This window comes from Laetiporus sulphureus (genome assembly GCF_001632365.1).
Source record: "Laetiporus sulphureus 93-53 unplaced genomic scaffold LAESUscaffold_25, whole genome shotgun sequence".
NCBI classification, from domain to species: Eukaryota; Fungi; Basidiomycota; class Agaricomycetes; order Polyporales; family Laetiporaceae; genus Laetiporus; species Laetiporus sulphureus.
The window spans coordinates 374,032-386,654 of record NW_024468534.1 but is presented as its reverse complement, the minus strand read 5'-3'; the positions used below and the strand labels follow the sequence as shown (position 1 = coordinate 386,654).

Genomic DNA, 12,623 nt, shown 5'->3' with positions numbered 1-12,623 from the left:
CGGCCTAAAATCGGTCTCGTCTTCTGCATGCCCTCTCCCCTCCGCTCGCTATATGTTTCTCCGCAATCTCTCTTGCTGAACAAGAATTCTCCCAACCGGCAAGACTCACTCGGATGCCCTCACTTCCCCTACCCACTGCGCACCGATGTCGTTCACCTTCAAGTGGCCCCGGTTTTCCGACCAATTTCATGCCGATGCAATCCAGTTGCTCACGTCGGCTCTCAACAAGGGCAACAAGCCGCCCGTCATAGCAGACAAGATAGAGGTAGTCGAGCTGGAGATGGGTACTCAAGTCTGTCCGTTTCCTCGTTGTTAGCCTGCGGGTGCTCACTTGACGTGCTGTATCGCCACAACCAGCCTCCCGAACTGGAGATTAGGGACATCGGAGAGCTTACGATGGATCAGTTCCGGGGAATTTTTCGCCTCACCTACTCTGGAGATGCGCATATAGTGCTGAGGACGAAGGTGCAGGTACGTAGTACCCGGCATAAGATATATGTTTGGTCGTCTGACCACCTCCAGGCAAACCCTCTAAACCACAAGCAGCCCGACATTCTCCTTATGGGCGGGTCAAGGGGTATGCTTGCAGCGAAGCAACCTCTTGTCGTCCCCATGCTCCTACGCCTGTCCCACTTCAAGCTGAACTCGTACGTCGTTCTCGTCGTCTCACGGCAAAAGGGTATCACGCTCGTCTTCAAGACCGACCCTCTTCAGAATGTCGACATTAACAGTACATTCGACTCGATCGCTGTCATTCAGAAGTTCATACAGCACGAGATAGAGGGGCAGCTGCGTCAGATGTTCAGAGAAGACCTGCCGGGGATCATTCACAGGCTGAGCCAGCAATGGGTCAAAGCAAAGGTCGAGACACCCTTGTCGACGAAACGTCCATCCACAAGCTCACGTCTGCGCACATTTGACTCGATGTCTGCCTCGGAACTCTCCGTATATCGACCCTCGCAAATGCAACCCATGGGCCTACCGCCTGGTCTTGCGCTCAGACAGCCGTATGGTCTTGCTAGCGTCAGCCGAGCACGCACGGCATCCGTCTTCTCGTGTTCCAGTGCAGGCCGCAGAGCATCCTCCACAGCATCCTCACCGCCGTCCACAGTAGCCACACCTGCGCCAGAGGACACAACATCATTCCCAGATCTCGAGAATTACGACCCGACATACGGCCTGCGACCCGAAGGCCTGCCCGCGAAGAGCGTCTTCAGCGGATTCCGGAGTCTTTTCGCCCCAAGCAAGGGGCTGGCAGTCTTGTCGGAGGAGGCGAATGACATGGCAGATTCGCTCGAGGACGCTGCGTCGTATAGTTCGAGCAACTGGGATGAGCTTTTCTCGGATTACAATTCTCCACCATCTGTCTCTGCAGCGGATGATGAGACGGAGTACGAAACGGTCCCGGCCGTAGGAGGGGGGACTATCACACGACCAAGGGTGTATCATTCGCAGTCACAAATACTGCCATCTGTGGATGGCTCACCCGTGGCGGAATCCTCGACAGCGGCACGCTCGCGCGGGCCTACGTCGTCACCTCGGTCGAGCACCGCCCGTGGCTCGCTACTCCAACCGTCTCATCCATGGTCACAACCTATCAATCGTCATCCGTCCTATAATCCTTACCTTGCCGGCATGACACCGTTCCATGACGACACCCGCTCGAACGCAAGCGTTGCCATGAACTCTTCCTGGCACGAGGAGTCAATGCAGCAAGGCCGTTCCTCCTCTGATCTCCCCCCTGTACCACCTCTCTACCGATCTCCTCCACCCCGCGTGGGCAGTCCATCGAGCCTACGGAGTGGACCGTCACGTTCGAGCGACATGACGCACTCCGTGCCCACGCCGCCCACATCAGATGAGGAGATGGGCATTCAAGTCAGCGATTCCCGACGCCTATCCCTCGCATCTTCGAATCTAGATAGATTTCAGCCAGGATCTCCTTCCGATCAGCACTACATGCCAGATCACGACCCAAAAATCATCCTACGGGCAGCAGCAAACAGTTCTATATCTAAACTGTCCACCCTCAGCCACTCAAACCACACCCTCTCTCCGTACACACGGACCCTTGAACACTTCACCGTACGCAGCGTCCCTCCCCGCAGATCTACGTCATCGGGGACAGCTTCGAGTGTCGAGAAGCAACCTGTGAAAGCAAGGCGCAAGCGAACTTATTATCTTGGTGGTAAGCCCGCGAAACCACCTGAGTCGCCCGGAAATATCGCGCCGCGTTCGCCTCCTCCAACCACGTCCGAGTTCGATGCTTCAGAGATGGACCGTTACTTTCGTTCAAACGACGATCTCATCCCCCCTTACCCAGATCACATCTCGTCTTCTTCAAACGCCCGTCGACGAGTGCCCTACCAAGCATCATAGTCAGGACTTGTACCTTACGTACCAATTGTTTAGCATTTTGTGTAGTTACCCTTCTTGTAGTCACGCAATTGTAGATCAATCACACTTGGGCCGTTCTTCACATCGTATTAGCCGAGATTGAAGGGCGGAGCAAGGGGCTGAAACCCTTCTGCCGAGAATGAGATTGCTGCCGTCGGCATCACTGGCATCGGTACCGTTACTATGGTAGGTGAAGATGCGCTCTCGAATTCCTGTCGCCCATCAGTATCTAGGAACAGGTCAAGTGACCATCGCTACACCTACGTCTACATGCATACTCGGAAGCCGACTGGTGTTCTGTCTCGCCGATGGAGTCTGCCGCAGCTGTCTGAAATCATTGTTGTTGTATGTCTTCGTTAGACCCGTTGTTGCAGGCGAACGGATTATGGCAGGTGGCGATACTGTGACGAGGCCGAGGACATCTTGGTTCAGTGCCTTGCGCGGTGGTGTGGAAGGTGGGGGTATGCTGTGCCGGAGAAGCTCTTCAACGTCGTGCATGCTGAGCTCCACCGTCTCGGAAAGGGGTATCACTGGCGAAGCCCGTGAGGTATCCTCCGCAATGGTTATATGTTCTGAGATGCTGGCAATGCGGTCGTGCCATTCGGTACCGAGAGTGTCGCGCAACCGATCGCAGAAAGTCATGAAGAAGGCTCGTGTGAGACCTCGTAAGGTTGATGATGTCGTTGTAAGTCTTTCAAGTAGGAACACGCATTGCTCTGCGATGGCAGTGTCCAAAGTGTGGTCTTCACCGTTGAGACTGGCGATTAGGATACCAAGTTCTTGCTGCAATGTCTCGTCGGGACCTTCCGCGTTTGAAGTTGCAGGATAGATAGCGATGCATTGCTCCAGCAAATGAACGAGGCTTGCACTATCTAACTCGGGATTCTGTGCTGACTGCACCAGCATCAAGAGTACAGCAGAGTGGAGGTCATCGTCCATGCTCGGGGCCTCACGCGCCAAAACTTGCATGAGCTCTGTCAATGCCGGAGCCGTTACCCGCTGTGCATATATCGATAACAGGCATGATGACAAGATGGATGAAGCGTCCTGCATAGACGTGAGACAACCTCTGCAGACCTTGGACGTTGTAGAAGCGCCGCTAACAACATCCAGCAGAAATCGCATGGACATCGAAACCTGACAGCTCCGGATGGCACGATCGCGCAGAGGGAGAGAAGGGTCTTCCAATCCTTTGAGGGCATGCAGCAGATCCTTCAGCTCTTCCAGCAGTAGCCATTCACCAACACCGACCACACCGCGATCGAGATTCGTTAGCCGCTTCACAAAGTGCACTTTGTTCTCTGTGTCCAGCGCGCGGCAGAAGGCCCAAAGCTCCCTCAGGACGACCGGCATTACTCGTTGTGTCCATACGGACAACTGACCTTCAGCCACGTCGGGCATGGGCAAAAGGTAGTCGATGAGGCAGAAGGTTTGGACTAGGTGGTGCACAGGATCACGATCTTCGCAATGCAGACCATGCTCGAGAAGAGTCTTGAGCACGATCTCGGCACCGAGTTTGCCACCTTCGGCGGGCAATGATGGGTCGGAAAGCGTGCGAACAGTGTCTATGCAGGACTGCCTCGTCTCCTGCGCTGCGACGCAGGCAGGACTCGATTGTGAGTAGAGCATGTCTGCAGCGTCCGTACACGCAAAGAGATCGGCGACACTGCTTGTCAGCGCATGCGTTGAGCGAACAGGAGGCGGATAGACAGGAAGAAGGCGCAGCAACAACTTCAAGACCTCGTCTGCAGCGCGAAAGAGCTGGGTCATAAGCTCTTGCGACCGGCGCTCCGGGAAATGGATGCTGAACTGGCCCTCAATCTCTTCAGATATTGGCACGAAGATGTCGACCAGGTGAGCCAACAGGCTACACGAGCCCTCCTTCCAAAACTCCTCGAGCACGCGTTGTTCATTGTCATTGTCTAGCTCCTGATTAATGACAGCGAGCGCGACGCGGAGCATTCGAAGATTGGTCAACGTAAGCGGACGATCGACCGGGCTCATGAACTCATCGATTGCTCCGAACAGGCCATCCTCAGCCACAATAGCTGCCTTGTGCATGGACGCCTCCTCCTCTTCGGTGATGAACGCATGCGGCGCTCTCAAAGAGAGGACACACTTGACGAGGTCGGGTTGCAGTATGGCGTGGGGATCCTTCGCGAGGTTGACCAGGATATGCTCGGCATCTAAACCAGCTCGGCGGGGTGGATCATCCTCCATCATGCATTCGAGCCGGAATGTCATTTGTTTCAGCAGCAACATATGGTTTACGATCTGTTGAGATAACCGTCGGATACATTCTCAGACATGAAGTCACAGAAGGACTGACCTCCCGATATCCATTGACGCCCTGCCACAACCTGATAATCGCCAGAGCACGTTCGCGACAGAGCTTGTGAGGGAAGGCATCTGCGAAAGCATAGACCGCTAGCACAGCCGCGACACCAATGAATGCCCGCAGGAACGCCACAAAGGCATCATGGGACAAGGAAGACTTGAGTGAACTGAACAAATACGGAGGGTGAGGGAGTGGAATGGGCATGAGAGGGTTCTCGCTCAGGACGGCAATGAGATCGTCATGGGTAACCATCGACGCGAGCCAAATCCCTAGCGATGCTTCATCCGTTCCTAGCTCCTTCAGCATGGCAGCCGCAGCAGCGAAGTCTCCCTGGGTGTTAGAGAGCGAATCCTCAAATACTGCCCAATCCTGGATTCGAGCAACGAGTTTCATGGCAGCCGTCTGAGTCTCCTTGTCAGCATGTGGGTTTTGGGCGATTCCGTTCACGGTCTGGAGGAACCACTCTTCGTTGAGGCGTCGCGCTATGTCTGCATTGGTCGCGGCATCCCGTAATCTGATGAGGGTGAGTTCATCCATGTTGGTGCTGTCAAAGATGTTGGGTAGATCAAGCTTCTCCTATGACGTAAAATAAGTAAACAAGTCCCTACTGCGACAGCATTAGGGCGAACCAGGAGGAAGTTAGCCATGTTGGGATGCTGAGATGCAGCATGTGCTAAGATACCAGCAACAAGATATGCTTCGCTGCTGTCCTACAAGCGAGAAAGTTTCATATATGCGTCAGTTTAGGCTCATGCACATACGTACCTTTCCACGTATCGACTTGGCAACATTCTCTGCGAAACGCAGCAGTGTATCATCTTGCACATCATCAGAAACTGGCCTCGTTGTCAGCCTAAATGCCTTCTCCAGGTCAAAATCAGCTGTATCGTTGTCAAAATCCGGATGTAAATAGGGGAACTCCGGCAAGTCCCAGTCGTCGCTTGGTGGTTTGAGGCAAAATACGAGACGGATGGCGAGAGGAAGAGAAGGCGCATCAGGTATGACGTTCAACAGCTGCCGTGCGAGGAGGGTGGGGTCGAGCGAGTTCGATGGGTCAAGAACTGGTGCTATAGGCACGGGCTCGATTGACGGCAGTGGACGAGGATCGTACGTTGTAGGCGGAGGAGGAAGCTCTGCCATGATGTCGCCGTAAATAGCCATGGATACACATTCGAAGCTTCCTCTCACTATCATCAGACGTGTGGCATACTGCGATTGACATGTCTCGGTTTCAATCTGGGGTATAGTTGGGTGAGACGCACCTCCATGCCCATAGGTACCGAGAATTCCATCTGCCCACCAGGGTAGGCTATCATCGTTGGCACCAATGCATTTGTCGCCTTCGGTTTCTCCTTGCTATTCGCACTAGCGATATGGTACGCGTTAAAGAACACTTCCAAGAAGAACGCTTGAGGCTCGGTGCGACTTTCAAGTCTCTTTGAGTCCCTTATATTCTGAGTATTATGAATCACTGACCTGATGATGTCGGGGTGTTGAGCGAAGGGTTGCATGCCGGTGGGGAATATTTTGATAGACTGGACGCGTACTGGAGACGAGAAGCGTATGGCAGCCAAGTTGCCCGCGCCGGTAGGCTCAACGGTGCACCACTGGAGCAGCATATTCCCTGTTCATCTGACCACTATCAGGCGAGAATCAGCAAGTAAATCCGGGGAAAGGTGGCGAGACCGCTAACCTGAAAGCGGATAAGAACAGAGTTAGAGTTGGCCTGCGCAGTGCGCACGTTATGCCAATATGACCTCGGGACAACCCGAGCTAGGCGCAAATAGACGCCCGCACAGACCGTTATACCTGTCGTGTAATAGACGCGGGGCCGCCACGACTGCCACCTTCTGCCTGCAAGGCCGAAGTCCTGCACTGCCTTCATCCTGCCCACGTACACGCCCTTCTTTCCTCTTTTGCTCTCCGCAGCCATGTCTACTGTTGTGTCTTCGCCTACTCTCGCCTTTCCAGACGTCATGCACGGCCTCACTGTCCGCCAGGCGATCAACCGCACTCGCAGCAGCAGCATTCTCAAGATGGAAAAAGTCGGAGAGGACACGCAGGACGAAGCCCTCGACTCAGCTGTCTATGAGAATGTCAATGCGGAGTGGGTTAACCGCAAGGGTCAGCATCTCCTACTGCGCTCGCGTGCTCATATGAGTCCCTGGTGCTGAGATCTTCATGTAGGAGCTTGGCTGATACATCCCGCATTGGTCTTTGGAGGCAAGATGGTCATCGACACCATTCCAGGGATGAGACAAGACATTAGCTGGTTCATTACCAATCTGACCTACCTCGGTGTATGCTGCCTCGTCATTGCTTGCGCATGCCTTTGTCTGACGACCGTCCGCAGTTCTCATACCTCATGTTTCACTGGGTGACAGGAATTCCCTTCCAGTCTGACCTCCACAGTGGCGTGTATGACGAGCTCACACTTTGGGAACAAATTGACCAAGGTGCCCAGTACACCCCAGCGAAGAAGTGGCTACTCATCTGTCCCATTTTGCTGTAAGTCGTCGTGCATATACAGCCGTGGCAACGCACTTATGTCGCCGTGCAGATTCCTTGCATCAACACACTACTCCGAGTATAATCCATGGATGTTCGCAATCAATCTCACAGCGTTGATTGTTGTGCTTATCCCAAAGTTGCCGATGGTGAGTCCTCTCCGTATGCTCGGCGAAGAACTTCAAATGTAGACGCCATCTAGCTTCATCGTCGCCGCGTCCGATTTATGGTCGAGGATGACGACCCGTCTAACATTGGCACACCCTCTGCCTCTGTGACTCCGCGTTCAGGATCCTGCACCCCGACAAGCGGCGAGTTCGATCACCGGACACCGATCGAACAGATTACGGTCTCTCAGTTTTAGAGTATCTCATACCGTCGCATCCTCATACCTTGTTTCGGTCATCTATACGGTCCTCCTGGTCTCGCCGCTTAGAATCATGTATGGAGCAGGCCCGCACTCACTCCTCACTTCATCGTCAGCATCGTCAGCACACACAACCATTCCAGCCTGTGTCGTTAACCGTCTTTGAATGTAATACAAGGGTCTACAGAGTATTCTAATAGTGGCCACGGACAATTCCTTTCGCGCGATTATGCGGTTATCGTACGTATTTGGGTACTTTTCTCTGCTCCCCGTTTCTTTAGTATAATTTTATGCATGGAGGGTCGGCCGTGACTCCTGCTTGGATATCACACCATATTGCTGTAATCGAAGGCTGCCAGGTCTGACGTTAGCATCATCACCACAATGAGATGAAGCACTGAAGTGGCGCACAGGTTGCGCAAAAGCATCATGATTGTGACCTTGCCGATGGTAGGCATGTATACGGATGCCTACGGGCGGAGTAAGCATCCATACAGACATGCCTTATTCATTGCATTGCTAATGAGTGTCAACTCATCGTTTCGGCTCACCTTCTCCCTTACATCTACCTCGAAGTTCTTGTCCGCAGCGACGTTGAGGCAAACGCAGCCGTCCTTAAGCCATGCAGTCTTGACCTTATAGTCTGCACTCGGCACTGCTGACACAACTACGTCTGACTGTGCCAGGCACTCCTGCAGAGTCAATGTGCAGGGATGCACGACATGTCGCGGATAGTAGCGGCGCTCTTGAGCGCTTTGCCGTGGACGTTTGGTATACTCCTGCGAAAACGCTGATCGTCAGCGCACAGACACTTCACATGATGCATCGCAACTATCGACCTGAATGGAGTCAATGTCGACGGAAAAGACGCGCGCGCCGTCATTAGCAATGAGCGCAGCGAGCGGCCGGCCGACGACCTCCGACCTAATACGGGCAGACAGCGTGAATGGTTGCAACCGGGCGGGTGCGAGGCTCCTGGCACAGCCTACCGGTTGATCACGGTCACGGTCTTGCCGTATGCGCGGTCGCCGTACGGCAGGATCTTATTGTACACGCCGATCTGTTCGAGGCATTTGACGACGGCGAGGGGCGTGCAGGGGAGGATTGACTTTACTGTGCCCAGCGGGGGCTGGTCCTCGACTGCAGGCTCGGGGACGGTGGTGGGAGGGATGGAGAGAAGGGACTTCGGGTTCAAGAAGCGGATACTGCGGCATATGTCAGGGACGATTGGAATAGTGCATTCTGCAAACGGGCACGAACTTGTGGTAAAGATTGTAGTGGAACTTAAAGTGTAGTCCTTCGACGTCCTTGAAAGGAGACACTATCTAGGCGACCCACCTCATTCTCAATTTACACTTCTTCTTGTAAGTTCAGTCAACGTACCTGTTGGAGATAGTGATCCTGCACAGCAGACTCTCAGTCTGGATTTCTCACTCTCAAGACTGCAAGTAGCTACACACCTGTCGCCCGCCAAAGATGGGATAATACACCTTCATCAAGGGCACGACATACATGAACAAGCGCGTCTATAAGGAGTACGGATACGCGGCCCACCATGATACCGTCCACGCTCTCGTCCTCATTCGCCTCGATGATCGCCTCCTCCACACCCTCGCCTTCGCCCGCCTCCGGGTCCGCCGCGGCTCCCGTCCGCTTGAGCACAAACTCAACGCCGAGCGCATTGCACTGCTTCTGCGTGAACTCGGCATAGAATTTGCTCGGAGTAGCGGACGTGGAGAGGATGCCGACCAGCTTAGGCGGGCGGGGGCGCGTCGCGAGTGCGGCCTTGATCTCGTCGAGAAAGACATTTGCGATGGGGTCGGCCTTGAGCAGGATGCCCTTGCCGCTTGCTTCCGTGGACATCGTGCGAAGCAGACGAGAGACACAACGAGCAGAACGTGTCACCAAACCGAGGAAAGGTCAAAGAAGAAATAAACAAATTTTGGGTGCGATCATTTGTCAAGACGCGATCAAACGCGTCAAATTGTGCAAAGGCACGAATCACATGTACGCGTCTGGCTCAGGCACTGCAGCGGCGTGAAGCAGTGAACAATCCGAGACGGGGACGACATTCAAAATTCATCGCGTCCGGAAGCGATGTCAAAAGATGCACGAATACAATTACGGGATATATTGCGAAGACAGGCGGATCAGTATACAGTGCAAGTACGACATTCACCAGCAGCAACAGGCAGCGTCCAACGTCCTAGGACGTCTCGAAATCGACTCTATCATTCCACGGTCAACCTTCAGTGCGCAGGGTGCCGTTGACTTTAACTGGCGCATCCTCATCCATGACGCTATCTTCATCCACGCTGTGCTCAGTCGAGACATTCTCGTCTTCTTCTTCCTCGTCGATCAGTTTCGCAGCCATCTGGTAAACACGAGATCATTAGTAACGAAAAGAAATCTATTCGATGTTAACTTTAGACTCGCCTTCATGGCTTCGGCTTCGTTCGAATAGTGCCGTCCACGGGCCTTGACGAATGCAGCGTGCTTTGCGGCGGCTACAACATCCATTAACTCAGAATCATTGTATCGAAATGAATGAGCCACGCACTTTCTTCGTCCATCTCCTCAAACTCGATCTCATCACCGGGCTGGCGCCCATCCAGCCTAATCGTCTCGCGTGCATCGTCGGGTAGATTGAAGCTCGTGCTCCTACTGGACCGGCCACTGTCAGGGCGGGCAGACGCCGACGAAGCGCGCCCGGTACTGGAGAAGGAGGTGCGGCGAGATGAGGGCGCTGAACCGCCACCTGTGGCACCGGTGCTGCTCGATGGAGATTGTGGCCGTACAGGGGAGGCCGTGAAAGAGCCGCCATTCAGATCGAGAGATGGGATGTCTGCCCGCGGATGGCATCAATCAGTCTCGCACAGATAGAACACGGACGGGGACTCACCGCTTTCAACAGTATCAGTAAGGGCATTGTATCTAACATATGGTGTCTTCGGCTCCGTGATCTTCATCTGACTATCCTTCTGTGCCTCTGTCAACGCCAAGTTGTCCTCATCCCACTGCAAGCTGCGCCGCGATGAGCGAACCATGTTCCAGCATCGACCGCACCATATTTCAGACTTACTGCTGACCAGTGTGGGTGGGGAGTGGCGCATTCTTCAGTATACCTTTTGGTTTGGAACTCGGACGCGAAACGGGGGAATGGTGTGGCTTCGAGGAGGGAGAGTCGTGCATGATGTCGGTGGTCATGGAGGTCGGAATGGCGGCAGCTGATCAAGGGCGATCGATATGAGACAGATTGCTGGTACTTTATCAAGGTGGAAATATGTCTAAGGGAGATGGGCGTCCGAAGGACGTGCAACAGAAATGGCGGAAACGAACACCAAGTCTCGCCCGACTAGCTGCCCTCTCGGAGGGATGGCGGCTCTGCGGCACGTGCCACGGTCACGCGACGGCGCGATGCGACGCGCTGCGACTCGGCCGTGCTTCAGTGAGGCACCCACCGTGTGCGCAAAGACAGGCCGCCAGGCCGCCTCAACCTGCCACGGTCAGGACCACACACAACACTCGATGCTCAACCTCGCCGGGGCATCTTGAACTGCAGGCTCTAGAAACAGTTGAAGGTTAAGGTTTGATGGATTCTTAGGTCTCAGGTCTTTCTTCTGCAACAGCCACTTCGCTTTGAACGACTGCACTGGTCTACCCATTCATCATCGCATCCTGCAGGAGAACATTGTAAGCTCTCTCTGGTTCCGTGCGACAATTTCAGCGCTGAGCATAGAGTTTGAACAATCAGAGGCATAGAGAACGCAACGCGCTTTTTAACCACTATCTGGACCTACTTAAGCCGTTTTTACGCAGCTGACCATGTCTCATGAATGCATCTGGTGTGAACAGCCGGCAGTCAAAAGGTGCTCCGGCTGCAGTGTGGAAACGGCGTGGTATTGTGGGACTGCTTGTCAAAAGGAGCACTGGCAATTTCACATCCTCGATTGCAAACCCTCAAAGGGCATTACCACAGCTCACTATCTCCTGCGCGATGTCTACCGTGACTTCATCCCAGATCATCAACAGACTCGTGACGACTACGGCTTCACGAAGGCGCTCACGCCCGCGAACGAATCGAAGCTCCTAGGTCTGTACCAGGGCTTGATGAAATATAACAACGTGTCCGCCAAGATGTTACACAAATGGCGCGTTCAGGGCATTCTGGTGCAGGAGATCAAGGCGACATTTGAGAAGTGGCCGAAGAACAATCGCGGCGACTACTATTAATGGTTTTTACAGAATCAGTGGGTCCTCGATACAGCGCGACCGGCAGGTGGCATCGCAGAGGAGATGCGACGGCGTGCAAACCTCTACGCTGGCTTTCCAGATGATCCCACTGAGGCCCAGATGAAAAGGAGGTTGTCCACATTGGCAGAGAACACTGTTCGATGTTACCAGATGTGCGCGCTAACGCTATCTGCATTTCGTCCTTCCCCATCGGATGACCTGTGGATACCTTTCGGCTTCTGCGCATGCCCCGACGAAGATTCCGAGAAGGAGCTGGGGGGTCTCTATCGAATTCTGATCGATCCCTCCCTTCCCTGTTTTGGGCAAGTGACAAAGTGTTCCTTCAAGGAACTCTGTGATGCATTCGGCTCCTCGAGCCTTTTCTCGCTGTTCGCGCGACACGGCCTGGGCCACATGGCAAACAGGGTCGCCAATCTTGCAGAGGTGCTCAGAGGTTCTCCCACGGCCCACAAGTCGGTATGGTTCCTGAAGCAATTCGCCGTTTCAGACCGTGACACTGTTGGGCTCCAACAGTCAGTCGCCGTCGACTACGGCTTCGTGAACTGTACTATGAATGGGAGACCTGACGCAGAGAAGACGGAGATGCTCAGAAAGGTGTACAATGACGTTTTCTTGAAGGCCAAGGCGGACCCGATGAAGCTGCATGAAGCCGCGATCAAGAGCAAGATCTTCGAGTTCGTGAGCAGGCTGGTCGAAATCAAAGCAGATTAGCGGGATGCCTTGAGGGACATGATGAAGAATCTCCATCCTCTACCCGAT

At 54.0% G+C, this 12,623-nt stretch overlaps 6 protein-coding genes across 6 annotated transcripts; 3 read left to right on the top strand and 3 right to left on the bottom strand.

Annotated features, from left to right (window-relative positions):
* Positions 1 to 145: 145 nt before the first annotated feature.
* Positions 146 to 2,544, top strand: LAESUDRAFT_681177 (uncharacterized protein; the record flags this gene model as incomplete). The annotated part of the gene is made up of 3 exons (XM_040905756.1): positions 146 to 292; positions 358 to 471; positions 523 to 2,544. The coding sequence occupies 3 exons, from the start codon at positions 146 to 148 to the stop codon at positions 2,377 to 2,379; spliced, it is 2,118 nt and encodes a 705-aa protein (XP_040763369.1). The 3' UTR covers positions 2,380 to 2,544.
* A 93-nt stretch (positions 2,545 to 2,637) lies between these two features.
* On the bottom strand, positions 2,638 to 6,354 carry LAESUDRAFT_655713 (uncharacterized protein; the record flags this gene model as incomplete). Its single annotated transcript, XM_040904575.1, has 6 exons — positions 2,638 to 4,671; positions 4,727 to 5,311; positions 5,365 to 5,445; positions 5,501 to 5,944; positions 5,998 to 6,160; positions 6,212 to 6,354. 6 exons carry the CDS (start codon positions 6,352 to 6,354, stop codon positions 2,638 to 2,640), a joined length of 3,450 nt encoding a protein of 1,149 aa, XP_040763368.1.
* Positions 6,355 to 6,571: 217 nt separating this feature from the next.
* Positions 6,572 to 7,989, top strand: LAESUDRAFT_726918 (Orm1 type endoplasmic reticulum protein). The gene is made up of 5 exons (XM_040909125.1): positions 6,572 to 6,859; positions 6,923 to 7,035; positions 7,089 to 7,243; positions 7,296 to 7,392; positions 7,446 to 7,989. Exons 1-5 carry the CDS (start codon positions 6,667 to 6,669, stop codon positions 7,605 to 7,607), a joined length of 720 nt encoding a protein of 239 aa, XP_040763367.1. The 5' UTR covers positions 6,572 to 6,666; the 3' UTR covers positions 7,608 to 7,989.
* LAESUDRAFT_743874 (NAD(P)-binding protein) lies at positions 7,899 to 9,494 on the bottom strand (the record flags this gene model as incomplete). The annotated part of the gene is made up of 9 exons (XM_040911278.1): positions 9,165 to 9,494; positions 9,071 to 9,100; positions 8,994 to 9,011; positions 8,871 to 8,935; positions 8,600 to 8,815; positions 8,450 to 8,534; positions 8,162 to 8,389; positions 8,022 to 8,080; positions 7,899 to 7,971 (listed from the first exon to the last, which is right to left on the bottom strand). Exons 1-9 carry the CDS (start codon positions 9,471 to 9,473, stop codon positions 7,899 to 7,901), a joined length of 1,083 nt encoding a protein of 360 aa, XP_040763366.1. The 5' UTR covers positions 9,474 to 9,494.
* A 202-nt stretch (positions 9,495 to 9,696) lies between these two features.
* LAESUDRAFT_726916 (uncharacterized protein) lies at positions 9,697 to 10,909 on the bottom strand. The gene is made up of 5 exons (XM_040909124.1): positions 10,693 to 10,909; positions 10,513 to 10,634; positions 10,171 to 10,455; positions 10,047 to 10,117; positions 9,697 to 9,984 (listed from the first exon to the last, which is right to left on the bottom strand). The coding sequence occupies exons 1-5, from the start codon at positions 10,815 to 10,817 to the stop codon at positions 9,853 to 9,855; spliced, it is 735 nt and encodes a 244-aa protein (XP_040763365.1). The 5' UTR covers positions 10,818 to 10,909; the 3' UTR covers positions 9,697 to 9,852.
* Positions 10,910 to 11,082: 173 nt separating this feature from the next.
* On the top strand, positions 11,083 to 12,589 carry LAESUDRAFT_750540 (uncharacterized protein). The gene is made up of 3 exons (XM_040911610.1): positions 11,083 to 11,303; positions 11,365 to 11,780; positions 11,856 to 12,589. The coding sequence occupies exons 2-3, from the start codon at positions 11,436 to 11,438 to the stop codon at positions 12,573 to 12,575; spliced, it is 1,065 nt and encodes a 354-aa protein (XP_040763364.1). The 5' UTR covers positions 11,083 to 11,303; positions 11,365 to 11,435; the 3' UTR covers positions 12,576 to 12,589.
* Positions 12,590 to 12,623: the final 34 nt, after the last annotated feature.

Excerpts from the sequence above, each read along its gene's own strand:
- LAESUDRAFT_726918 (XM_040909125.1), top strand. The coding sequence starts at position 6,667 with ATGTCTACTGTTGTGTCTTCGCCTACTCTCGCCTTTCCAGACGTCATG. Across the intron at positions 7,244-7,295 it reads CTCATCTGTCCCATTTTGCT|ATTCCTTGCATCAACACACT; the intron begins GTAAGTCGTCGT and ends GTCGCCGTGCAG. Across the intron at positions 7,393-7,445 it reads TTATCCCAAAGTTGCCGATG|CTTCATCGTCGCCGCGTCCG; the intron begins GTGAGTCCTCTC and ends GACGCCATCTAG.
- LAESUDRAFT_726916 (XM_040909124.1), bottom strand. The coding sequence starts at position 10,817 with ATGACCACCGACATCATGCACGACTCTCCCTCCTCGAAGCCACACCAT. Across the intron at positions 10,118-10,170 it reads TGAGGAGATGGACGAAGAAA|CCGCCGCAAAGCACGCTGCA; the intron begins GTGCGTGGCTCA and ends TGGATGTTGTAG. Across the intron at positions 9,985-10,046 it reads ACGAAGCCGAAGCCATGAAG|ATGGCTGCGAAACTGATCGA; the intron begins GCGAGTCTAAAG and ends CGTGTTTACCAG.
- LAESUDRAFT_750540 (XM_040911610.1), top strand. The coding sequence starts at position 11,436 with ATGTCTCATGAATGCATCTGGTGTGAACAGCCGGCAGTCAAAAGGTGC. Across the intron at positions 11,781-11,855 it reads GGCGCGTTCAGGGCATTCTG|AATCAGTGGGTCCTCGATAC; the intron begins GTGCAGGAGATC and ends TGGTTTTTACAG.